At 39.7% G+C, this 27,868-nt stretch overlaps 1 protein-coding gene across 1 annotated transcript in view; it reads left to right on the plus strand.

Annotated features, from left to right (window-relative positions):
• Positions 1-27,868, plus strand: part of LOC139543173 (plasma membrane calcium-transporting ATPase 3-like) — a 153,717-nt gene that overhangs the window by 61,809 nt on the left and 64,040 nt on the right. Inside the window, exons 11-13 of the mRNA XM_071349429.1 lie at positions 17,515-17,657; positions 26,149-26,281; positions 26,393-26,502. Coding sequence (XP_071205530.1) covers positions 17,515-17,657; positions 26,149-26,281; positions 26,393-26,502 — 386 coding nt within the window. The remainder of the gene's footprint in view (positions 1-17,514; positions 17,658-26,148; positions 26,282-26,392; positions 26,503-27,868) is intronic.

Here is a 27,868-nt window from a genome sequence, read left to right on the forward strand (position 1 = left end):
TAATCAGTAGCTAATCAGTAGAATAATCAGTAGCTAATCAGTAGCTAATCAGTAGAATAATCAGTAGCTAATCAGTAGCTAATCAGTAGCTAATCAGTAGCCTAATCAGTAGCTAATCAGTACCTAATCAGTAGCTAATCAGTAGCCTAATCAGTAACTTAATCAGTAGCTAATCAGTAGCTAATCAGTAGCTAATCAGTAGCTAATCAGTAGAATAATCAGTAGCTAATCAGTAACTTAATCAGTAGCCTAATCAGTAGCTAATCAGTAGCTAATCAGTAGCTAATCAGTAGAATAATCAGTAGCTAATCAGTAGCTAATCAGTAGCTAATCAGTAACTTAATCAGTAGCTAATCAGTAGAATAATCAGTAGCTAATCAGTAGAATAATCAGTAGCTAATCAGTAGAATAATCAGTAGCTAATCAGTAGCTAATCAGTAGCTAATCAGTAGAATAATCAGTAGCTAATCAGTAGCTAATCAGTAGCCTAATCAGTAGAATAATCAGTAGCTAATCAGTAGCTAATCAGTAGCTAATCAGTAGCTAATCAGTAGAATAATCAGTAGCTAATCAGTAGCTAATCAGTAGCCTAATCAGTAGCTAATCAGTAGAATAATCAGTAGCTAATCAGTAGAATAATCAGTAGCTAATCAGTAGAATAATCAGTAGCTAATCAGTAGAATAATCAGTAGCTAATCAGTATCTAATCAGTAGCTAATCAGTAGCCTAATCAGTAGCCTAATCAGTAGCTAATCAGTAGAATAATCAGTAGCTAATCAGTAGCTAATCAGTAGAATAATCAGTAGCTAATCAGTAGCTAATCAGTAGCTAATCAGTAGCCTAATCAGTAGCTAATCAGTACCTAATCAGTAGCTAATCAGTAGCCTAATCAGTAACTTAATCAGTAGCTAATCAGTAGCTAATCAGTAACTTAATCAGTAGCTAATCAGTAGAATAATCAGTAGCTAATCAGTAGCTAATCAGTAGCTAATCAGTAGCTAATCAGTAGCTAATCAGTAGCTAATCAGTAGAATAATCAGTAGCTAATCAGTAGCCTAATTAGTAGCTAATCAGTAGCCTAATCAGTAGCTAATCAGTAGCTAATCAGTAGCTAATCAGTAGCCTAATCAGTAGCTAATCAGTAGCTTAATCAGTAGCTAATCAGTAGAATAATCAGTAGCTAATCAGTAGCCTAATCAGTAGAATAATCAATAGCTAATCAGTAGCTAATCAGTAGCCTAATCAGTAGAATAATCAGTAGCCTAATCAGTACAATAATCAGTAGCTAATCAGTAACTTAATCAGTAGCCTAATCAGTAGCTAGTCAGTAGCCTAATCAGTAGCTAATCAGTAGCTAGTCAGTAGCCTAATCAGTAGCTAATCAGTAGCTAATCAGTAACTAGTCAGTAGCCTAATTAGTAGAATAATCAGTAGCTAATCAGTAGCCTAATCAGTAGCCTAATCAGTAGCCTAATCAGTAGCTAGTCAGTAGCTAATCAGTAGCCTAATCAGTAGCCTAATCAGTACAATAATCAGTAGCCTAATCAGTAGCTAATCAGTAGCTAGTCAGTAGCCTAATCAGTAGCTAATCAGTAGCTAATCAGTAACTAGTCAGTAGCCTAATTAGTAGAATAATCAGTAGCTAATCAGTAGCCTAATCAGTAGCCTAATCAGTAGCCTAATCAGTAGCTAGTCAGTAGCTAATCAGTAGCCTAATCAGTAGCCTAATCAGTACAATAATCAGTAGCTAATCAGTAGCTAATCAGTAGCTAATCAGTAACTTAATCAGTAGCCTAATCAGTAGCTAATCAGTAGCTAATCAGTAGCTAATCAGTAGAATAATCAGTAGCTAATCAGTAGCTAATCAGTAGCTAATCAGTAGAATAATCAGTAGCTAATCAGTAGCCTAATCAGTAGCCTAATCAGTAGCCTAATCAGTAGCTAGTCAGTAGCTAATCAGTAGCCTAATCAGTAGCCTAATCAGTAGCCTAATCAGTACAATAATCAGTAGCTAATCAGTAGCTAATCAGTAGCTAATCAGTAACTTAATCAGTAGCCTAATCAGTAGCTAATCAGTAGCTAATCAGTAGCTAATCAGTAGAATAATCAGTAGCTAATCAGTAACTTAATCAGTAGCCTAATCAGTAGCTAATCAGTAGCTAATCAGTAACTTAATCAGTAGCTAATCAGTAGAATAATCAGTAGCTAATCAGTAGAATAATCAGTAGCTAATCAGTAGCTAATCAGTAGCTAATCAGTAACTTAATCAGTAGCTAATCAGTAGAATAATCAGTAGCTAATCAGTAGCTAATCAGTAGCTAATCAGTAGAATAATCAGTAGCTAATCAGTAGCTAATCAGTAGCCTAATCAGTAGAATAATCAGTAGCTAATCAGTAGCTAATCAGTAGCTAATCAGTAGCTAATCAGTAGAATAATCAGTAGCTAATCAGTAGCTAATCAGTAGCCTAATCAGTAGCTAATCAGTAGAATAATCAGTAGCTAATCAGTAGAATAATCAGTAGCTAATCAGTAGAATAATCAGTAGCTAATCAGTAGAATAATCAGTAGCTAATCAGTATCTAATCAGTAGCTAATCAGTAGCCTAATCAGTAGCCTAATCAGTAGCTAATCAGTAGAATAATCAGTAGCTAATCAGTAGCTAATCAGTAGAATAATCAGTAGCTAATCAGTAGCTAATCAGTAGCTAATCAGTAGCCTAATCAGTAGCTAATCAGTACCTAATCAGTAGCTAATCAGTAGCCTAATCAGTAACTTAATCAGTAGCTAATCAGTAGCTAATCAGTAACTTAATCAGTAGCTAATCAGTAGAATAATCAGTAGCTAATCAGTAGCTAATCAGTAGCTAATCAGTAGCTAATCAGTAGCTAATCAGTAGCTAATCAGTAGAATAATCAGTAGCTAATCAGTAGCCTAATTAGTAGCTAATCAGTAGCCTAATCAGTAGCTAATCAGTAGCTAATCAGTAGCCTAATCAGTAGCTAATCAGTAGCTTAATCAGTAGCTAATCAGTAGAATAATCAGTAGCTAATCAGTAGCCTAATCAGTAGAATAATCAATAGCTAATCAGTAGCTAATCAGTAGCCTAATCAGTAGAATAATCAGAAGCTAATCAGTAACTTAATCAGTAGAATAATCAGTAGCTAATCAGTAGAATAATCAGTAGCCTAATCAGTACAATAATCAGTAGCTAATCAGTAACTTAATCAGTAGCCTAATCAGTAGCTAGTCAGTAGCCTAATCAGTAGCTAATCAGTAGCTAGTCAGTAGCCTAATCAGTAGCTAATCAGTAGCTAATCAGTAGCTAATCAGTAGAATAATCAGTAGCTAATCAGTAGCTAATCAGTAGCCTAATCAGTAGCTAATCAGTAGCCTAATCAGTAGCTAATCAGTAGCTAATCAGTAGCTAATCAGTAACTAGTCAGTAGCCTAATTAGTAGAATAATCAGTAGCTAATCAGTAGCCTAATCAGTAGCCTAATCAGTAGCCTAATCAGTAGCTAGTCAGTAGCTAATCAGTAGCCTAATCAGTAGCCTAATCAGTACAATAATCAGTAGCTAATCAGTAGCTAATCAGTAGCTAATCAGTAACTTAATCAGTAGCCTAATCAGTAGCTAATCAGTAGCTAATCAGTAGCTAATCAGTAGAATAATCAGTAGCTAATCAGTAGCTAATCAGTAGCTAATCAGTAGAATAATCAGTAGCTAATCAGTAGCTAATCAGTAGCTAATCAGTAGCCTAATCAGTAGCTAATCAGTAGCCTAATCAGTAGCTAATCAGTAGCTAATCAGTAGCTAATCAGTAACTAGTCAGTAGCCTAATTAGTAGAATAATCAGTAGCTAATCAGTAGCCTAATCAGTAGCCTAATCAGTAGCCTAATCAGTAGCTAGTCAGTAGCTAATCAGTAGCCTAATCAGTAGCCTAATCAGTAGCCTAATCAGTACAATAATCAGTAGCTAATCAGTAGCTAATCAGTAGCTAATCAGTAACTTAATCAGTAGCCTAATCAGTAGCTAATCAGTAGCTAATCAGTAGCTAATCAGTAGAATAATCAGTAGCTAATCAGTAACTTAATCAGTAGCCTAATCAGTAGCTAATCAGTAGCTAATCAGTAACTTAATCAGTAGCTAATCAGTAGAATAATCAGTAGCTAATCAGTAGAATAATCAGTAGCTAATCAGTAGCTAATCAGTAGCTAATCAGTAACTTAATCAGTAGCTAATCAGTAGAATAATCAGTAGCTAATCAGTAGAATAATCAGTAGCTAATCAGTAGAATAATCAGTAGCTAATCAGTAGCTAATCAGTAGCTAATCAGTAGCTAATCAGTAGAATAATCAGTAGCTAATCAGTAGCTAATCAGTAGCCTAATCAGTAGCCTAATCAGTAGCCTAATCAGTAGCTAATCAGTAGCTAATCAGTAGAATAATCAGTAGCTAATCAGTAGCTAATCAGTAGCCTAATCAGTAGCTAATCAGTACCTAATCAGTAGCTAATCAGTAGCCTAATCAGTAGCTAATCAGTAGCTAATCAGTAGCTAATCAGTAACTTAATCAGTAGCTAATCAGTAGAATAATCAGTAGCTAATCAGTAGCTAATCAGTAGCTAATCAGTAGAATAATCAGTAGCTAATCAGTAGAATAATCAGTAGCTAATCAGTAGCTAATCAGTAGCTAATCAGTAGCTAATCAGTAGCTAATCAGTAGCTAATCAGTAACTTAATCAGTAGAATAATCAGTAGCTAATCAGTAGAATAATCAGTAGCTAATCAGTAACTTAATCAGTAGAATAATCAGTAGCTAATCAGTAGCTAATCAGTAGCCTAATCAGTAGCTAATCAGTGGAATAATCAGTAGCCTAATCAGTAGCTAATCAGTAGCCTAATCAGTAGCTAATCAGTAGCTAATCAGTAGCTAATCAGTAGCTAATCAGTAGCTAATCAGTAGAATAATCAGTAGCTAATCAGTAGCCTAATTAGTAGCTAATCAGTAGCCTAATCAGTAGCTAATCAGTAGCTAATCAGTAGCCTAATCAGTAGCTAATCAGTAGCTTAATCAGTAGCTAATCAGTAGAATAATCAGTAGCTAATCAGTAGCCTAATCAGTAGCTAATCAGTAGCTAATCAGTAGCTAATCAGTAACTTAATCAGTAGAATAATCAATAGCTAATCAGTAGCTAATCAGTAGCCTAATCAGTACAATAATCAGAAGCTAATCAGTAACTTAATCAGTAGAATAATCAGTAGCTAATCAGTAGACTAATCAGTAGCCTAATCAGTAGCCTAATCAGTAGCTAGTCAGTAGCCTAATCAGTAGCTAATCAGTAGCTAATCAGTAGCTAATCAGTAACCTAATCAGTAGCTAATCAGTAGCTAATCAGTAGAATAATCAGTAGCTAATCAGTAGCTAATCAGTAGCTAATCAGTAGCCTAATCAGTAGCTAATCAGTAGCCTAATCAGTAGCTAATCAGTAGCTAATCAGTAGCTAATCAGTAACTAGTCAGTAGCCTAATTAGTAGAATAATCAGTAGCCTAATCAGTACAATAATCAGTAGCTAATCAGTAGCTAATCAGTAGCTAATCAGTAACTTAATCAGTAGCCTAATCAGTAGCTAATCAGTAGCTAATCAGTAGCTAATCAGTAGAATAATCAGTAGCTAATCAGTAACTTAATCAGTAGCCTAATCAGTAGCTAATCAGTAGCTAATCAGTAGCTAATCAGTAGAATAATCAGTAGCTAATCAGTAGCTAATCAGTAGCTAATCAGTAACTTAATCAGTAGCTAATCAGTAGAATAATCAGTAGCTAATCAGTAGAATAATCAGTAGCTAATCAGTAGAATAATCAGTAGCTAATCAGTAGCTAAACAGTAGCTAATCAGTAGCTAATCAGTAGAATAATCAGTAGCTAATCAGTAGCTAATCAGTAGCCTAATCAGTAGCCTAATCAGTAGCCTAATCAGTAACTAATCAGTAGCTAATCAGTAGAATAATCAGTAGCTAATCAGTAGCTAATCAGTAGCCTAATCAGTAGCTAATCAGTACCTAATCAGTAGCTAATCAGTAGCCTAATCAGTAGCTAATCAGTAGCTAATCAGTAGCTAATCAGTAACTTAATCAGTAGCTAATCAGTAGAATAATCAGTAGCTAATCAGTAGCTAATCAGTAGCTAATCAGTAGCTTAATCAGTAGCTAATCAGTAGAATAATCAGTAGCTAATCAGTAGCTAATCAGTAGCTAATCAGTAGCTAATCAGTAGCTAATCAGTAGCTAATCAGTACCTAATCAGTAGCTAATCAGTAGCCTAATCAGTAGCTAATCAGTACCTAATCAGTAGCTAATCAGTAGCCTAATCAGTAGCTAATCAGTAGCTAATCAGTAGCTAATCAGTAACTTAATCAGTAGCTAATCAGTAGAATAATCAGTAGCTAATCAGTAGCTAATCAGTAGCTAATCAGTAGCTTAATCAGTAGCTAATCAGTAGAATAATCAGTAGCTAATCAGTAGCTAATCAGTAGCTAATCAGTAGCTAATCAGTAACTTAATCAGTAGAATAATCAGTAGCTAATCAGTAGAATAATCAGTAGCTAATCAGTAACTTAATCAGTAGAATAATCAGTAGCTAATCAGTAGCTAATCAGTAGCTAATCAGTAGCTAATCAGTGGAATAATCAGTAGAATAATCAGTAGAATAATCAGTAGCTAATCAGTAGCTAATCAGTAGCTAATCAGTGGAATAATCAGTAGAATAATCAGTAGAATAATCAGTAGAATAATCAGTAGCCTAATCAGTAGCCTAATCAGTAGCTAATCAGTAGCTAATCTGTAACCTAATCAGTACCCTAACCACTCAGCTCCTACCCTGATGATCTCTCTCTATCTCCTGTCCTTTCCTCCAACCCTAACCACTCAGCCCCTTCCCAGATGGTCTCTCTCTCCTCTCCTTTCCTCCAACCCTAACCACTCAGCTCCTACCCAGATGGTCTCTGTCTATCTCCTCTCCTTTCCTCCAACCCTAACCACTCAGCTCCTACCCAGATGGTATCTGTCTATCTCCTCTCCTTTCCTCCAACCCTAACCACTCAGCTCCTACCCAGATGGTCTCTGTCTCTCCTCTCCTTTCCTCCAACCCTAACCACTCAGCTCCTACCCAGATTCCCTCTCTCTCTCGTCCTCTATCCTATCATTTGTCCCTTCTGCAAAATTCTTGTTTTTGGCAGCAATTACAGTCTCAAATCTTCTTGGATATGACGCTACAAGGTTGCCAAACCTGTATTTGGGGAGTTTCTCCTATTCTTCTCTGCAGATCCTCTCAAGCTCTTTCAAGTTAGATGGAGAGCGTCACTACACAGCTATTTTCAGGTCTCTCCAGAGATGTTTGATCGGGTTCAAGTCCAGGCTCTGGCTGGGCCACTCAAGGACATTCAGAGACTTGTCCTGAAGCCACTCCTGCGTTGTCTTGGCTGTGTGCTTAGGGTTGTTGTCCTGTTGGAAAGTGAACCTTCTCCCCAGTCTGAGGTCCTGAACGCTCTGGAGCAAGTTTTCATCAAGGTCCTCTCTGTACTTTGTTCCGTTCATCATTCCCTCGATTCTGACTAGTCTCCCTGCCGCTAAAAAACATCCCCACAGCATGATGCTGCCACCACCATGCTTCACCGTAGGGATGGTGCCAGGTATCCTGACGTGACGCTTAGCATTTAGGTCAAAGAATTCCATCTTGGTTTCATCAGACCAGAGAATCGTGTTTCTCATGGTCTGAGAGTCCTTTAGGTGCCTTTTGGCAAACTCCAAGCGGGCTGTCATGTCTCTTTTACTCCATCTTGCCAATCGACCATAAAGGCCTGATTTGTGGACTGCTGCAGAGATGGTTGTCCTTCTGGAAGGTTCTCCCATCCCCACAGAAGATCTCTGGAACTCTGTCAGAGTGACCATCGGGTTTTTGGTCACCTCCTTTCTGCTTTTATTTTTAATGATTTTGCAAAAATGTCTAAAAACCTGTTTTCACTTTCTCACTATGGGTTATGGGTAGATTGATGTGAAAGAAATATTTAATCAATTTTATTTTTGTAATTTATTTCTGATGCTACTGATTTCTAATCAGTAGCCTAATCAGTAGCCTAATCAGTAGCTAGTCAGTAGCTAATCAGTAGCCTAATCAGTAGCCTAATCAGTAGCCTAATCAGTACAATAATCAGTAGCTAATCAGTAGCTAATCAGTAGCTAATCAGTAACTTAATCAGTAGCCTAATCAGTAGCTAATCAGTAGCTAATCAGTAGCTAATCAGTAGAATAATCAGTAGCTAATCAGTAACTTAATCAGTAGCCTAATCAGTAGCTAATCAGTAGCTAATCAGTAGCTAATCAGTAGAATAATCAGTAGCTAATCAGTAGCTAATCAGTAGCTAATCAGTAACTTAATCAGTAGCTAATCAGTAGAATAATCAGTAGCTAATCAGTAGAATAATCAGTAGCTAATCAGTAGAATAATCAGTAGCTAATCAGTAGCTAATCAGTAGCTAATCAGTAGCTAATCAGTAGAATAATCAGTAGCTAATCAGTAGCTAATCAGTAGCCTAATCAGTAGCCTAATCAGTAGCCTAATCAGTAGCTAATCAGTAGCTAATCAGTAGAATAATCAGTAGCTAATCAGTAGCTAATCAGTAGCCTAATCAGTAGCTAATCAGTACCTAATCAGTAGCTAATCAGTAGCCTAATCAGTAGCTAATCAGTAGCTAATCAGTAGCTAATCAGTAACTTAATCAGTAGCTAATCAGTAGAATAATCAGTAGCTAATCAGTAGCTAATCAGTAGCTAATCAGTAGCTTAATCAGTAGCTAATCAGTAGAATAATCAGTAGCTAATCAGTAGCTAATCAGTAGCTAATCAGTAGCTAATCAGTAGCTAATCAGTAGCTAATCAGTAACTTAATCAGTAGAATAATCAGTAGCTAATCAGTAGAATAATCAGTAGCTAATCAGTAACTTAATCAGTAGAATAATCAGTAGCTAATCAGTAGCTAATCAGTAGCCTAATCAGTAGCTAATCAGTGGAATAATCAGTAGCCTAATCAGTAGCTAATCAGTAGCCTAATCAGTAGCTAATCAGTAGCTAATCAGTAGCTAATCAGTAACTTAATCAGTAGCTAATCAGTAGAATAATCAGTAGCTAATCAGTAGCTAATCAGTAGCTAATCAGTAGCTAATCAGTAGCTAATCAGTAGAATAATCAGTAGCTAATCAGTAGCCTAATTAGTAGCTAATCAGTAGCTAATCAGTAGCTAATCAGTAGAATAATCAGTAGCTAATCAGTAGCTAATCAGTAGCCTAATCAGTAGCCTAATCAGTAGCCTAATCAGTAGCTAATCAGTAGCTAATCAGTAACCTAATCAGTAGCTAATCAGTAACTAGTCAGTAGCCTAATTAGTAGAATAATCAGTAGCTAATCAGTAGCCTAATCAGTAGCCTAATCAGTAGCCTAATCAGTAGCTAGTCAGTAGCTAATCAGTAGCCTAATCAGTAGCCTAATCAGTAGCCTAATCAGTACAATAATCAGTAGCTAATCAGTAGCTAATCAGTAGCTAATCAGTAACTTAATCAGTAGCCTAATCAGTAGCTAATCAGTAGCTAATCAGTAGCTAATCAGTAGAATAATCAGTAGCTAATCAGTAACTTAATCAGTAGCCTAATCAGTAGCTAATCAGTAGCTAATCAGTAGCTAATCAGTAGAATAATCAGTAGCTAATCAGTAGCTAATCAGTAGCTAATCAGTAACTTAATCAGTAGCTAATCAGTAGAATAATCAGTAGCTAATCAGTAGAATAATCAGTAGCTAATCAGTAGAATAATCAGTAGCTAATCAGTAGCTAATCAGTAGCTAATCAGTAGCTAATCAGTAGAATAATCAGTAGCTAATCAGTAGCTAATCAGTAGCCTAATCAGTAGCCTAATCAGTAGCCTAATCAGTAGCTAATCAGTAGAATAATCAGTAGCTAATCAGTAGCTAATCAGTAGCCTAATCAGTAGCTAATCAGTACCTAATCAGTAGCTAATCAGTAGCCTAATCAGTAGCTAATCAGTAGCTAATCAGTAGCTAATCAGTAACTTAATCAGTAGCTAATCAGTAGAATAATCAGTAGCTAATCAGTAGCTAATCAGTAGCTAATCAGTAGCTAATCAGTAGCTTAATCAGTAGCTAATCAGTAGAATAATCAGTAGCTAATCAGTAGCTAATCAGTAGCTAATCAGTAGCTAATCAGTAGCTAATCAGTAGCTAATCAGTAGCTAATCAGTAACTTAATCAGTAGAATAATCAGTAGCTAATCAGTAGAATAATCAGTAGCTAATCAGTAACTTAATCAGTAGAATAATCAGTAGCTAATCAGTAGCTAATCAGTAGCCTAATCAGTAGCTAATCAGTGGAATAATCAGTAGCCTAATCAGTAGCTAATCAGTAGCCTAATCAGTAGCTAATCAGTAGCTAATCAGTAGCTAATCAGTAACTTAATCAGTAGCTAATCAGTAGAATAATCAGTAGCTAATCAGTAGCTAATCAGTAGCTAATCAGTAGCTAATCAGTAGCTAATCAGTAGAATAATCAGTAGCTAATCAGTAGCCTAATTAGTAGCTAATCAGTAGCCTAATCAGTAGCTAATCAGTAGCTAATCAGTAGCCTAATCAGTAGCTAATCAGTAGCTTAATCAGTAGCTAATCAGTAGAATAATCAGTAGCTAATCAGTAGCCTAATCAGTAGCTAATCAGTAGCTAATCAGTAGCTAATCAGTAACTTAATCAGTAGAATAATCAATAGCTAATCAGTAGCTAATCAGTAGCCTAATCAGTACAATAATCAGAAGCTAATCAGTAACTTAATCAGTAGAATAATCAGTAGCTAATCAGTAGAATAATCAGTAGCCTAATCAGTACAATAATCAGTAGCTAATCAGTAGAATAATCAGTAACTTAATCAGTAGAATAATCAGTAGCTAATCAGTAGACTAATCAGTAGCCTAATCAGTAGCCTAATCAGTAGCTAGTCAGTAGCCTAATCAGTAGCTAATCAGTAGCTAATCTGTAGCTAATCAGTAACCTAATCAGTAGCTAATCAGTAGCTAATCAGTAGAATAATCAGTAGCTAATCAGTAGCTAATCAGTAGCTAATCAGTAGCCTAATCAGTAGCTAATCAGTAGCCTAATCAGTAGCTAATCAGTAGCTAATCAGTAGCTAATCAGTAACTAGTCAGTAGCCTAATTAGTAGAATAATCAGTAGCCTAATCAGTACAATAATCAGTAGCTAATCAGTAGCTAATCAGTAGCTAATCAGTAACTTAATCAGTAGCCTAATCAGTAGCTAATCAGTAGCTAATCAGTAGCTAATCAGTAGAATAATCAGTAGCTAATCAGTAACTTAATCAGTAGCCTAATCAGTAGCTAATCAGTAGCTAATCAGTAGCTAATCAGTAGAATAATCAGTAGCTAATCAGTAGCTAATCAGTAGCTAATCAGTAACTTAATCAGTAGCTAATCAGTAGAATAATCAGTAGCTAATCAGTAGAATAATCAGTAGCTAATCAGTAGAATAATCAGTAGCTAATCAGTAGCTAATCAGTAGCTAATCAGTAGAATAATCAGTAGCTAATCAGTAGCTAATCAGTAGCCTAATCAGTAGAATAATCAGTAGCTAATCAGTAGCTAATCAGTAGCTAATCAGTAGCTAATCAGTAGAATAATCAGTAGCTAATCAGTAGCTAATCAGTAGCCTAATCAGTAGCTAATCAGTAGAATAATCAGTAGCTAATCAGTAGAATAATCAGTAGCTAATCAGTAGAATAATCAGTAGCTAATCAGTAGAATAATCAGTAGCTAATCAGTATCTAATCAGTAGCTAATCAGTAGCCTAATCAGTAGCCTAATCAGTAGCTAATCAGTAGAATAATCAGTAGCTAATCAGTAGCTAATCAGTAGAATAATCAGTAGCTAATCAGTAGCTAATCAGTAGCTAATCAGTAGCCTAATCAGTAGCTAATCAGTACCTAATCAGTAGCTAATCAGTAGCCTAATCAGTAACTTAATCAGTAGCTAATCAGTAGCTAATCAGTAACTTAATCAGTAGCTAATCAGTAGAATAATCAGTAGCTAATCAGTAGCTAATCAGTAGCTAATCAGTAGCTAATCAGTAGCTAATCAGTAGAATAATCAGTAGCTAATCAGTAGCCTAATTAGTAGCTAATCAGTAGCCTAATCAGTAGCTAATCAGTAGCTAATCAGTAGCCTAATCAGTAGCTAATCAGTAGCTTAATCAGTAGCTAATCAGTAGAATAATCAGTAGCTAATCAGTAGCCTAATCAGTAGAATAATCAATAGCTAATCAGTAGCTAATCAGTAGCCTAATCAGTAGAATAATCAGAAGCTAATCAGTAACTTAATCAGTAGAATAATCAGTAGCTAATCAGTAGAATAATCAGTAGCCTAATCAGTACAATAATCAGTAGCTAATCAGTAACTTAATCAGTAGCCTAATCAGTAGCTAGTCAGTAGCCTAATCAGTAGCTAATCAGTAGCTAGTCAGTAGCCTAATCAGTAGCTAATCAGTAGCTAATCAGTAGCTAATCAGTAGAATAATCAGTAGCTAATCAGTAGCTAATCAGTAGCCTAATCAGTAGCTAATCAGTAGCCTAATCAGTAGCTAATCAGTAGCTAATCAGTAGCTAATCAGTAACTAGTCAGTAGCCTAATTAGTAGAATAATCAGTAGCTAATCAGTAGCCTAATCAGTAGCCTAATCAGTAGCCTAATCAGTAGCTAGTCAGTAGCTAATCAGTAGCCTAATCAGTAGCCTAATCAGTAGCCTAATCAGTACAATAATCAGTAGCTAATCAGTAGCTAATCAGTAGCTAATCAGTAACTTAATCAGTAGCCTAATCAGTAGCTAATCAGTAGCTAATCAGTAGCTAATCAGTAGAATAATCAGTAGCTAATCAGTAGCTAATCAGTAGCTAATCAGTAGAATAATCAGTAGCTAATCAGTAGCTAATCAGTAGCTAATCAGTAGCCTAATCAGTAGCTAATCAGTAGCCTAATCAGTAGCTAATCAGTAGCTAATCAGTAGCTAATCAGTAACTAGTCAGTAGCCTAATTAGTAGAATAATCAGTAGCTAATCAGTAGCCTAATCAGTAGCCTAATCAGTAGCCTAATCAGTAGCTAGTCAGTAGCTAATCAGTAGCCTAATCAGTAGCCTAATCAGTAGCCTAATCAGTACAATAATCAGTAGCTAATCAGTAGCTAATCAGTAGCTAATCAGTAACTTAATCAGTAGCCTAATCAGTAGCTAATCAGTAGCTAATCAGTAGCTAATCAGTAGAATAATCAGTAGCTAATCAGTAACTTAATCAGTAGCCTAATCAGTAGCTAATCAGTAGCTAATCAGTAGCTAATCAGTAGAATAATCAGTAGCTAATCAGTAGCTAATCAGTAGCTAATCAGTAACTTAATCAGTAGCTAATCAGTAGAATAATCAGTAGCTAATCAGTAGAATAATCAGTAGCTAATCAGTAGAATAATCAGTAGCTAATCAGTAGCTAATCAGTAGCTAATCAGTAGCTAATCAGTAGAATAATCAGTAGCTAATCAGTAGCTAATCAGTAGCCTAATCAGTAGCCTAATCAGTAGCCTAATCAGTAGCTAATCAGTAGCTAATCAGTAGAATAATCAGTAGCTAATCAGTAGCTAATCAGTAGCCTAATCAGTAGCTAATCAGTACCTAATCAGTAGCTAATCAGTAGCCTAATCAGTAGCTAATCAGTAGCTAATCAGTAGCTAATCAGTAACTTAATCAGTAGCTAATCAGTAGAATAATCAGTAGCTAATCAGTAGCTAATCAGTAGCTAATCAGTAGAATAATCAGTAGTTAATCAGTAGAATAATCAGTAGCTAATCAGTAGCTAATCAGTAGCTAATCAGTAGCTAATCAGTAGCTAATCAGTAGCTAATCAGTAACTTAATCAGTAGAATAATCAGTAGCTAATCAGTAGAATAATCAGTAGCTAATCAGTAACTTAATCAGTAGAATAATCAGTAGCTAATCAGTAGCTAATCAGTAGCCTAATCAGTAGCTAATCAGTGGAATAATCAGTAGCCTAATCAGTAGCTAATCAGTAGCCTAATCAGTAGCTAATCAGTAGCTAATCAGTAGCTAATCAGTAACTTAATCAGTAGCTAATCAGTAGAATAATCAGTAGCTAATCAGTAGCTAATCAGTAGCTAATCAGTAGCTAATCAGTAGCTAATCAGTAGAATAATCAGTAGCTAATCAGTAGCCTAATTAGTAGCTAATCAGTAGCCTAATCAGTAGCTAATCAGTAGCTAATCAGTAGCCTAATCAGTAGCTAATCAGTAGCTTAATCAGTAGCTAATCAGTAGAATAATCAGTAGCTAATCAGTAGCCTAATCAGTAGCTAATCAGTAGCTAATCAGTAGCTAATCAGTAACTTAATCAGTAGAATAATCAATAGCTAATCAGTAGCTAATCAGTAGCCTAATCAGTACAATAATCAGAAGCTAATCAGTAACTTAATCAGTAGAATAATCAGTAGCTAATCAGTAGACTAATCAGTAGCCTAATCAGTAGCCTAATCAGTAGCTAGTCAGTAGCCTAATCAGTAGCTAATCAGTAGCTAATCAGTAGCTAATCAGTAGCCTAATCAGTAGCTAATCAGTAGCTAATCAGTAGAATAATCAGTAGCTAATCAGTAGCTAATCAGTAGCTAATCAGTAGCTAATCAGTAGCCTAATCAGTAGCTAATCAGTAGCCTAATCAGTAGCTAATCAGTAGCTAATCAGTAGCTAATCAGTAACTAGTCAGTAGCCTAATTAGTAGAATAATCAGTAGCCTAATCAGTACAATAATCAGTAGCTAATCAGTAGCTAATCAGTAGCTAATCAGTAACTTAATCAGTAGCCTAATCAGTAGCTAATCAGTAGCTAATCAGTAGCTAATCAGTAGAATAATCAGTAGCTAATCAGTAACTTAATCAGTAGCCTAATCAGTAGCTAATCAGTAGCTAATCAGTAGCTAATCAGTAGAATAATCAGTAGCTAATCAGTAGCTAATCAGTAGCTAATCAGTAACTTAATCAGTAGCTAATCAGTAGAATAATCAGTAGCTAATCAGTAGAATAATCAGTAGCTAATCAGTAGAATAATCAGTAGCTAATCAGTAGCTAAACAGTAGCTAATCAGTAGCTAATCAGTAGAATAATCAGTAGCTAATCAGTAGCTAATCAGTAGCCTAATCAGTAGCCTAATCAGTAGCCTAATCAGTAACTAATCAGTAGCTAATCAGTAGAATAATCAGTAGCTAATCAGTAGCTAATCAGTAGCCTAATCAGTAGCTAATCAGTACCTAATCAGTAGCTAATCAGTAGCCTAATCAGTAGCTAATCAGTAGCTAATCAGTAACTTAATCAGTAGCTAATCAGTAGAATAATCAGTAGCTAATCAGTAGCTAATCAGTAGCTAATCAGTAGAATAATCAGTAGCTAATCAGTAGCTAATCAGTAGCTAATCAGTAGCTAATCAGTAGCTAATCAGTAGCTAATCAGTACCTAATCAGTAGCTAATCAGTAGCCTAATCAGTAGCTAATCAGTACCTAATCAGTAGCTAATCAGTAGCCTAATCAGTAGCTAATCAGTAGCTAATCAGTAGCTAATCAGTAACTTAATCAGTAGCTAATCAGTAGAATAATCAGTAGCTAATCAGTAGCTAATCAGTAGCTAATCAGTAGCTTAATCAGTAGCTAATCAGTAGAATAATCAGTAGCTAATCAGTAGCTAATCAGTAGCTAATCAGTAGCTAATCAGTAACTTAATCAGTAGAATAATCAGTAGCTAATCAGTAGAATAATCAGTAGCTAATCAGTAACTTAATCAGTAGAATAATCAGTAGCTAATCAGTAGCTAATCAGTAGCTAATCAGTAGCTAATCAGTGGAATAATCAGTCGAATAATCAGTAGAATAATCAGTAGCTAATCAGTAGCTAATCAGTAGCTAATCAGTAGCTAATCAGTGGAATAATCAGTAGAATAATCAGTAGAATAATCAGTAGAATAATCAGTAGCCTAATCAGTAGCCTAATCAGTAGCTAATCAGTAGCTAATCTGTAACCTAATCAGTACCCTAACCACTCAGCTCCTACCCTGATGATCTCTCTCTATCTCCTGTCCTTTCCTCCAACCCTAACCACTCAGCCCCTTCCCAGATGGTCTCTCTCTCCTCTCCTTTCCTCCAACCCTAACCACTCAGCTCCTACCCAGATGGTCTCTGTCTATCTCCTCTCCTTTCCTCCAACCCTAACCACTCAGCTCCTACCCAGATGGTATCTGTCTATCTCCTCTCCTTTCCTCCAACCCTAACCACTCAGCTCCTACCCAGATGGTCTCTGTCTCTCCTCTCCTTTCCTCCAACCCTAACCACTCAGCTCCTACCCAGATTCCCTCTCTCTCTCGTCCTCTATCCTATCATTTGTCCCTTCTGCAAAATTCTTGTTTTTGGCAGCAATTACAGTCTCAAATCTTCTTGGATATGACGCTACAAGGTTGCCAAACCTGTATTTGGGGAGTTTCTCCTATTCTTCTCTGCAGATCCTCTCAAGCTCTTTCAGGTTAGATGGAGAGCGTCACTACACAGCTATTTTCAGGTCTCTCCAGAGATGTTTGATCGGGTTCAAGTCCAGGCTCTGGCTGGGCCACTCAAGGACATTCAGAGACTTGTCCTGAAGCCACTCCTGCGTTGTCTTGGCTGTGTGCTTAGGGTTGTTGTCCTGTTGGAAAGTGAACCTTCTCCCCAGTCTGAGGTCCTGAACGCTCTGGAGCAAGTTTTCATCAAGGTCCTCTCTGTACTTTGTTCCGTTCATCATTCCCTCGATTCTGACTAGTCTCCCTGCCGCTAAAAAACATCCCCACAGCATGATGCTGCCACCACCATGCTTCACCGTAGGGATGGTGCCAGGTATCCTGACGTGACGCTTAGCATTTAGGTCAAAGAATTCCATCTTGGTTTCATCAGACCAGAGAATCGTGTTTCTCATGGTCTGAGAGTCCTTTAGGTGCCTTTTGGCAAACTCCAAGCGGGCTGTCATGTCTCTTTTACTCCATCTTGCCAATCGACCATAAAGGCCTGATTTGTGGACTGCTGCAGAGATGGTTGTCCTTCTGGAAGGTTCTCCCATCCCCACAGAAGATCTCTGGAACTCTGTCAGAGTGACCATCGGGTTTTTGGTCACCTCCTTTCTGCTTTTATTTTTAATGATTTTGCAAAAATGTCTAAAAACCTGTTTTCACTTTCTCACTATGGGTTATGGGTAGATTGATGTGAAAGAAATATTTAATCAATTTTATTTTTGTAATTTATCAAAATGTGGAAAAAGTCAAGGGGTCTGAATACTTTCAGAATGCACTGTATATAGTAATAATAACATAATATGTAATACGTTGATGTTCCCAGGTCGTGTGTGGCTAGCAGAGTGTACTCCAGTCTATGTCCAGTACTTCGTCAAGTTCTTCATCATCGGAGTGACTGTGTTGGTGGTGGCTGTACCTGAGGGCCTGCCGCTCGCTGTCACCATATCACTGGCCTACTCTGTCAAGGTACGTGAGGATGGGTGTGTATGTTTGGGTAAACGTGTACTTGTTTGTTAGAGATCTGAGAGGGTAGGAATAACAGTAGCAGGTAGCAAGCAATATGTTGGAACTTCCAAATGGCCAATCACTATCACCTGTCAAATCAGATCTACACAGTTATGTAGGGCATATGGGACCATTTGGGATTGGGCCAACCCACACAACAACATACTTCAGTTTACTATAGTACTATATGTAGAATTCTGAGGTTAACTGTAGTATACTGTGGAATCCTATACTTCACACTGTAGTATTCCTCGATGGTGTAGTGCTTCCAGAGCCTTCAGAAAGCATTCATACCCCTTACTTCTTCCAATATGCTGTTGTGTTACAGCCTGAATTTAAAATCAATTCAATTGATTATTTTTTCTCTCACCCATCTACCCACAATACCCAATAACGACGAAGTGAAAATATGTTTTTAGACTTTTTTTTGCAAATGTATTGAAAATGAAATACAGAAATATTTCATTTACATAAGTATTCACACCCCTGAGTCAATAATTTGTAGAAGCACCTTTGGCGGCGATTACAGATGTGAGTCTTTCTGGGTAAGTTTCTAAGAGCTTTCCACACCTGGATGGTGCAATATTTACATATTATTCTTTAAAAAAATCTTCAAGCTCTGTCAAATTAAATTAGTGATTTTCGATGTACCCATTGCATGGCACATGGTTTATGAAGTGATATGCAAAACAACGCCGAATTCAAAACTTTTTGAAACTAAATTTTTCAATTTAAATTATCATACAAAATTCTTGCAACCAATAGAATGTTATATATATGGGGGATACAATCTTCCCAGCTCTGCAGATTTTGCTGTGAGGAGGCAGAGTCGTTAGATAATTTATTTAGGTATTGTCCATATGTAGCTCGTTGTTGGTCAGAGGTTCAGGAATGGCTGAAGAATTACAACATTTACCTAGAACTAATCAGCAGACAGCAATACTGGGTGATTTGAAAAGTCATAGTCAATCAATCAATAATATAATAATTATTTAGCAAAAAAGTGCATTTGCAATCTATAGAAACAATGAGAATAGAAAGGTTCAGTACTTTTGTGAAACTTCACAGTTGAAAAAAAACATGACAAATAGAAATTGAATATGGATGGTGTAGAGATAGATGGGAGGGGTTGAATAGAGCTGAAGGGTGGGACTAATAACAACAAATAATAATAAGATAACTAATGTAAAAAATAATGTCCGTAAAACGTATATGGGTTAAGAACTTTTGTGAAAGAGCACAGTTTGAAAGATTTAGCAAATATTCATCAAACTGGATGGACATCAGAAATAGATGGGAGAGCTTGAGGGTAGAGGAAGGACATCAGAAATAGATGGGAGAGGTAGAGGAAGGACATCAGTAATAGATGGTTGAGGGTAGAGGAAGGACATCAGTAATAGATGGTTGAGGGTAGAGGAAGGACATCAGTAATAGATGGGAGAGGTTGAGGGTAGAGGAAGGACATCAGTAATAGATGGGAGAGGTTGAGGGTAGAGGAAGGACATCAGAAATAGATGGGAGAGGTAGAGGAAGGACATCAGTAATATATGGGAGAGGTTGAGGGTAGAGGAAGGACATCAGTAATAGATGGGAGAGGTTGAGGGTAGAGGAAGGACATCAGTAATAGATGGGAGAGGTTGAGGGGAGAGGAAGGACATCAGTAATAGATGGGAGAGGTTGAGGGTAGAGGAAGGACATCAGTAATAGATGGGAGAGGTTGAGGGTAGAGGAAGGACATCAGTAATAGATGGGAGAGGTTGAGGGTAGAGGAAGGACATCAGTAATAGATGGGAGAGGTTGAGGGTAGAGGAAGGACATCAGTAATAGATGGGAGAGGTTGAGGGTAGAGGAAGGACATCAGTAATAGATGGGAGAGGTTGAAGGTAGAGGAAGGACATCAGTAATAGATGGGAGAGGATGAGGGTAGAGGAAGGACATCAGTAATAGATGGGAGAGGTTGAGGGTAGAGGAAGGACATCAGTAATAGATGGGAGAGGTTGAGGGGAGAGGAAGGACATCAGTAATAGATGGGAGAGGTTGAGGCTAGAGGAAGGACATCAGTAATAGATGGGAGAGGTTGAGGGTAGAGGAAGGACATCAGTAATAGATGGAGAGGTTGAGGGTAGAGGAAGGACATCGGTAATAGATGGAGAGGTTGAGGGTAGAGGAAGGACATCAGTAATAGATGGGAGAGGTTGAGGGTAGAGGAAGGACATCAGTAATAGATGGGAGAGGTTGGGGGTAGAGGAAGGACATCAGTAATAGATGGGAGAGGATGAGGGTAGAGGAAGGACATCAGTAATAGATGGGAGAGGTTGAGGGTAGAGGAAGGACATCAGTAATAGATGGGAGAGGTTGAGGCTAGAGGAAGGACATGGGTAATAGATGGGAGAGGTTGAGGCTAGAGGAAGGACATCAGTAATAGATGGGAGAGGTTGAGGGTAGAGGAAGGACATCAGTAATAGATGGAGAGGTTGAGGGTAGAGGAAGGACATCGGTAATAGATGGAGAGGTTGAGGGTAGAGGAAGGACCTCAGTAATAGATGGGAGAGGTTGAGGGTAGAGGAAGGACATCAGTAATAGATGGGAGAGGTTGGGGGTAGAGGAAGGACATCAGTAATAGATGGGAGAGGTTGAGGCTAGAGGAAGGACATCAGTAATAGATGGGAGAGGTTGAAGTTAGAGGAAGGACATCAGTAATAGATGGGAGAGGTAGAGGAAGGACATCAGTAATATATGGGAGAGGTTGAGGGTAGAGGAAGGACATCAGTAATAGATGGGAGAGGTTGAGGGTAGAGGAAGGACATCAGTAATAGATGGGAGAGGTTGAGGGTAGAGGAAGGACATCAGTAATAGATGGGAGAGGTTGAGGGTAGAGGAAGGACATCAGTAATAGATGGGAGAGGTAGAGGAAGGACATCAGTAATAGATGGGAGAGGTTTAGGGTAGAGGAAGGACATCAGTAATAGATGGGAGAGGTTGAGGGTAGAGGAAGGACATCAGTAATAGATGGTTGAGGGTAGAGGAAGGACATCAGTAATAGATGGGAGAGGTTGAGGAAGGACATCAGTAATAGATGGGAGAGGTTGAGGGTAGAGGAAGGACATCATTAATAGATGGGAGAGGTTGAGGCTAGAGGAAGGACATCAGTAATAGATGGGAGAGGTTGAGGGTAGAGGAAGGACATCAGTAATAGATGGGAGAGGTTGAGGGTAGAGGAAGGACATCAGTAATAGATGGGAGAGTTTGAGGGTAGAGGAAGGACATCAGTAATAGATGGGAGAGGTTGAGGCTAGAGGAAGGACATCAGTAATAGATGGGAGAGGTTGAGGGTAGAGGAAGGACATCAGTAATAGATGGGAGAGGTTGAGGCTAGAGGAAGGACATCAGTAATAGATGGGAGAGGTTGAGGCTAGAGGAAGGACATCAGAAATAGATGGGAGAGGTTGAGGGTAGAGGAAGGACAGGAGTAAAAACAAACTAAATAGAACTATTGTAAAATAGATGTAAAATGTATATAGTATGTAGAGTGTATATAGTATGTAAAATGTATATAGTATGTAGAGTGTATATAGTATGTAAAATGTATATAGTATGTAGAGTGTATATAGTATGTAAAATGGATATAGTATATAGAGTGTATATAGTATGTAAAATGTATATAGTATGTAGAGTGTATATAGTATGTAGAGTGTATATAGTATGTAGAGTGTATATAGTATGTAGAGTGTATATAGTATGTAGAGTGTATATAGTATGTAGAGTGTATATAGTATGTAGAGTGTATATAGTATGTACAAGCTGGAGTAGAATCCTAGGTGTTGTTGTCCACTAGTTTACTCCAATTAGGGAGGGGTGGTAGGGTTAGAAAGTAAAAGGAAAATATATTTAAAATAGATATGTATGTATATATATGTATATGTATGTATGATATTTGCTAAACATATATGGGGGATTGGAAGTGATGCAGACAATTACATTGATGGAAGCCACAATCTATCTGCAGTATTGAAGCTGATCTAGCCCCTAAAACAAAGGCACCTAAAGGACTCAGACCAGGAGAAACAAGATTCTCTGCTCTGATGAACCCAAGATTGAACTCTGCCCTGAATGCCAAGCGTCACGTCTGGAGGAAACCTGGCACAATCCCTACGGTGAAGCATGGTGGTGGCAACATCATGCTGTGGGGATGTTGTTCATCGGCAGGGACTGGGAGACTAGTCAGGATCGAGGGAAAGATGAACGGAGCAAAGTACAGAGAGGTCCTTGATGAAAACCTGCTCCAGAGCACTAAGGACCTCAGACTGGGGAGAAGGTTCACCTTCCAACAGAACAACAACCCTAAACACACAGCCAAGACAACGCATGAGTGGCTTTGGGACAAGTCTTTGAATGTCCTTGAGTGGCCCAGCCAGAGCCCGGACTTGAACCTGATCGAACATCTCTGGAGAGACCTGAAAATAGCTGTGCAGCGATGCTCCTCATCCAACCTGACAGAGCTTGAGAGGATCTGCAGAGAAGAATGGGAGAAACTCCCCAAATACAGGTTTGCCAAGTTTGTAGCGTCATACCCAAGAAGACTCGAGACTGTAGTTGCTGCCAAAGGTGCTGAACAAGAACTGAGTAAAGGGTCTGAATACTTATGGAAATATGATATTTCAGCTTTTTATTTTTAATAACTTTGCTAAAATTTCAAAAAACCTGTTTTTGCTATGTCATTTTGGGGTATTGTGTGTAGATTGAGGGGAAAAAACAATTGAATCAATTTTAGATTAAGGCTGTAACTTAAGGGGTCTGAATACTGTCTGAATGCACTGTATAAAAAATAGATATTTCCGAAATACAAATGACTTTACTTAAAGACAGTCACCTTATTGGAGGGCGCTGCCTGGACATAAACTGCCTGGACATAATGAACATCTTGAAGATTGTCACATGAATAACCTCACTGACGATCAAACTCAACACATATCATACAGAACCATCGATCACACCCCAAACATTTCTTCAAGACAGCATGGCCGCAAAATGGTTGCTCACAGGAATAAACCAACAGCAACAATGCCGTACAGCCTATACATACATTTCCTTCCTGTCCTCCCTTAGTAAGGGTGATAAGGGAAACAATGACAAACTTTGGGTCCTAGCAAGTCATAGTCTTGTAACTGAAGAATATTGTGTAACTGATTGAGATTTAGATGAGGGTTATGGTGATACCCATCTACCGTGGGATTCCAGTTGACCCTTTACTGCAGTGGGATAAATCAGGGTCACACAGAGTTTATTTTACTGCGGTGGGCTAAATCAGGGTATTTAGATATCAGACAACCAATAATACGTACCCAGATATCAGACAACCAATAATACGTACCCAGATATCAGACAACCAATAATACGTACCCAGACATCAGACAACCAATAATACGTACCCAGACATCAGACAACCAATAATACGTACCCAGACATCAGACAACCAATAATACGTACCCAGATATCAGACAACCAATAATACGTACCCAGACATCAGACAACCAATAATACGTACCCAGACATCAGACAACCAATAATACGTACCCAGATATCAGACAACCAATAATACGTACCCAGACATCAGACAACCAATAATACGTACCCAGACATCAGACAACCAATAATACGTACCCAGATATCAGACAACCAATAATACGTACCCAGATATCAGACAACCAATAATACGTACCCAGATATCAGACAACCAATAATACGTACCCAGATATCAGACAACCAATAATACGTACCCAGACATCAGACAACCAATAATAGGATACATGAATTAGTGACCTTAATCAAGTACAAGGGAGGAGCTACGGTGGCGTTGAGGGGGGGGGGTCTACGGTGACGTTGAGAGAGGGGGTCTACGGTGACGTTGAGAGGGGGGGGTCTACGGTGACGTTGAGAGGGGGGGGTCTACGGTGACGTTGAGAGGGGGGGTCTAAGGTGACGTTGAGAGGGGGGGTCTACGGTGACGTTGAGAGGGGGGGGTCTACGGTGACGTTGAGGGGTGGGTCTACGGTGACGTTGAGAGGGGGGGGTCTACGGTGACGTTGAGGGGGGGGGTCTACGGTGACGTTGAGAGGGGGGGGTCTACGGTGACGTTGAGAGGGGGGGTCTACGGTGACGTTGAGGGGGGGGTCTACGGTGACGTTGAGAGGGGGGGGTCTACGGTGACGTTGAGGGGGGAGTCTACGGTGACGTTGAGAGGGGGGGGTCTACGGTGACGTTGAGAGGGGGGGGGTCTACGGTGACGTTGAGGGGGGGGTCTACGGTGACGTTGAGGGGGTGTCTACGGTGACGTTGAGGGGGGGGTCTACGGTGACGTTGAGGGGTGGGTCTACGGTGACGTTGAGGGGGGGGTCTACGGTGACGTTGAGGGGGGGGTCTACGGTGACGTTGAGGGGGGGGGTCTAAGGTGACGTTGAGGGGTGGGTCTACGGTGACGTTGAGGGGGGGGTCTACGGTGACGTTGAGAGGGGGGGGTTTACGGTGACGTTGAGGGGGGGGTCTACGGTGACGTTGAGAGGGGGGGGTCTACGGTGACGTTGAGAGGGGGGGTCTAAGGTGACGTTGAGAGGGGGGGTCTACGGTGACGTTGAGAGGGGGGGGTCTACGGTGACGTTGAGGGGTGGGTCTACGGTGACGTTGAGAGGGGGGGGTCTACGGTGACGTTGAGGGGGGGGTCTACGGTGACGTTGAGAGGGGGGGGTCTACGGTGACGTTGAGAGGGGGGGTCTACGGTGACGTTGAGGGGGGGGTCTACGGTGACGTTGAGAGGGGGGGGTCTACGGTGACGTTGAGGGGGGAGTCTACGGTGACGTTGAGAGGGGGGGGTCTACGGTGACGTTGAGAGGGGGGGGGTCTACGGTGACGTTGAGGGGGGGTCTACGGTGACGTTGAGGGGGTGTCTACGGTGACGTTGAGGGGGGGGTCTACGGTGACGTTGAGGGGTGGGTCTACGGTGACGTTGAGGGGGGGGGTCTACGGTGACGTTGAGGGGGGGGTCTACGGTGACGTTGAGGGGGGGGTCTACGGTGACGTTGAGGGGTGGGTCTACGGTGACGTTGAGGGGGGGGTCTACGGTGACGTTGAGAGGGGGGGGTTTACGGTGACGTTGAGGGGGGGGTCTACGGTGACGTTGAGGGGGGGGGGTCTACGGTGACGTTGAGAGGGGGGGGTCTACGGTGACGTTGAGAGGGGTGGGTTTACGGTGACGTTGAGGGGGGGGTCTACGGTGACGTTGAGAGGGGGGGGGTCTACGGTGACGTTGAGGGGGGGGGTTTACTGTGACGTTGGCGGGGGGGGTCTAAGGTGACGTTGAGGGGGGGTCTACGGTGACGTTGAGGGGGGGGGTCTACGGTGACGTTGAGAGGGGGGGGGTCTATGGTGACGTTGAGGGGGGGGTCTATGGTGACGTTGAGGGGGGAGTCTAAGGTGACGTTGGCAGGGGGGGGGGTCTATGGTGACGTTGGCAGGGGGGGGTCTATGGTGACGTTGGCAGGGGGGGGTCTATGGTGACGTTGGCAGGGGGGGGTCTATGGTGACGTTGACAGGGGGGGTCTAAAGTGACCCATCTTGTTTTGAAGATGGTCATACTATGAATCATTTAGCTATTTGATTTAGACTTGCTGGACCTTTTGGTCTAAAACAAAATCATAATCCTAAGAAACAAGGTTTTGAAGTGTTTGTCCTTTTTCTAGAAGGTAGAAGAAAACTCAGGTTTCATTTTTACTCGTATTTAACCCCTTTATACTTTATACTATACTACCTTTATACTTTATACTATACTACCTTTATACTTTATACTATACTACCTTTATACTTCATACTATACTACCTTTATACTTCATACTATACTACCTTTATACTTTATACTATACTACCTTTATACTTTATACTATACTACCTTTATACTTTATACTATACTACCTTTATACTTCATACTATACTACCTTTATACTTTATACTATACTACCTTTATACTTTATACTATACTACCTTTATACTTTATACTATACTACCTTTATACTTTATACTATACTACCTTTATACTTTATACTATACTACCTTTATACTTTATACTATACTACCTTTATACTTTATACTATACTACCTTTATACTTTATACTATACTACCTTTATACTTTATACTATACTACCTTTATACTTTATACTATACTACCTTTATACTTTATACTATACTACCTTTATACTTCCATTCATTTTTTAAAACCTGGTACTGTTTTAAAAAATTATTTTAATTAGATTGATTTGTTTAACTTTTCGATGTTACAATTGTACTTAAAAATGTATATATTTTCTAAGGTGTTTGGTCCGTTGCTCAGAGCTGTTGACCCAGCTGGTAGTTTTACCGTTTTAGCTAACCCTAGTCGGCAGGTGTCCCTCTCTCCTCCTGTAGAAAATGATGAAGGATAATAACCTGGTGCGTCACCTGGATGCGTGTGAGACGATGGGGAACGCCACGGCCATCTGCTCCGACAAGACTGGCACTCTGACCACCAACCGCATGACTGTCGTACAGACCTTCCTAGGTAACACGCACGCACGCACGCACGCACGCACGCACGCACACACACACACACACACACACACACACACACACACACACACACAGTAGTAAAGTGTGTCTTGTGTGTTTGTAGGTGACCAGCACCACCGGTCAGTTCCGGAACCAGAACAGGTCAACCCCAAGACTCTGGAACTACTGGTCAACGCCATCGCTATCAACAGTGCCTACACGTCCAAGATCATGGTGCAGAGAGGGACGGGGGGTGGACGGGAGGAGATAGGGACAGACTGATACCAACACTGAGACTGAGAGACGGAGAAATAGACAAGAGACTGACAAACACTGAGACTGAGAGACAGAGATATAGACAAGAGACAGACACAAACACTGAGACTGAGAGACGGAGACAGAGACAAAGACAAGAGACTGACACCAACACTGAGACTGAGAGACGGAGATATAGACAAGAGACAGACAAACACTGAGACTGAGAGACGGAGATATAGACAAGAGACTGACACAAACACTGAGACTGAGAGACGGAGACAGAGAAAAAGACAAGAGACTGACAAACACTGAGACTGAGAGACGGAGATATAGACAAGAGACAGACACAAACACTGAGACTGAGAGACGGAGATATAGACAAGAGACTGACACAAACACTGAGACTGAGAGACGGAGATATAGACAAGAGACTGACACAAACACTGAGACTGAGAGACGGAGATATAGACAAGAGACTGACACCAACACTGAGACTGAGAGACGGAGATATAGACAAGAGACTGACACAAACACTGAGACTGAGAGACGGAGACAGAGAAAAAGACAAGAGACAGACACAAACACTGAGACTGAGAGACGGAGACAGAGATATAGACAAAAGACTGACACCAACACTGAGACTGAGAAACGGAGAAAAAGACAAGAGACTGACACCAACACTGAGACTGAGAGACGGAGAAATAGACAAGAGACTGACACCAACACTGAGACTGAGAGACGGAGAAATAGACAAGAGACTGACACAAACACTGAGACTGAGAGACGGAGATATAGACAAGAGACAGACACCAACACTGAGACTGAGAGACGGAGAAATAGACAAGAGACTGACACCAACACTGAGACTGAGAGACGGAGAAATAGACAAGAGACTGACACCAACACTGAGACTGAGAGACGGAGATATAGACAAGAGACTGACAAACACTGAGACTGAGAGACGGAGAAATAGACAAGAGACTGACACCAACACTGAGACTGAGAGACGGAGAAATAGACAAGAGACTGACACCAACACTGAGACTGAGAGACGGAGAAATAGACAAGAGACAGACAAACACTGAGACTGAGAGACGGAGACAGAGAAAAAGACAAGAGACAGACACAAACACTGAGACTGAGAGACGGAGACAGAGATATAGACAAAAGACTGACACCAACACTGAGACTGAGAAACGGAGAAAAAGACAAGAGACTGACACCAACACTGAGACTGAGAGACGGAGAAATAGACAAGAGACTGACACCAACACTGAGACTGAGAGACGGAGAAATAGACAAGAGACTGACACAAACACTGAGACTGAGAGACGGAGATATA

This window comes from Salvelinus alpinus, chromosome 17, assembly GCF_045679555.1.
Source record: "Salvelinus alpinus chromosome 17, SLU_Salpinus.1, whole genome shotgun sequence".
In the NCBI taxonomy this organism is placed as follows: domain Eukaryota; kingdom Metazoa; phylum Chordata; class Actinopteri; order Salmoniformes; family Salmonidae; genus Salvelinus; species Salvelinus alpinus.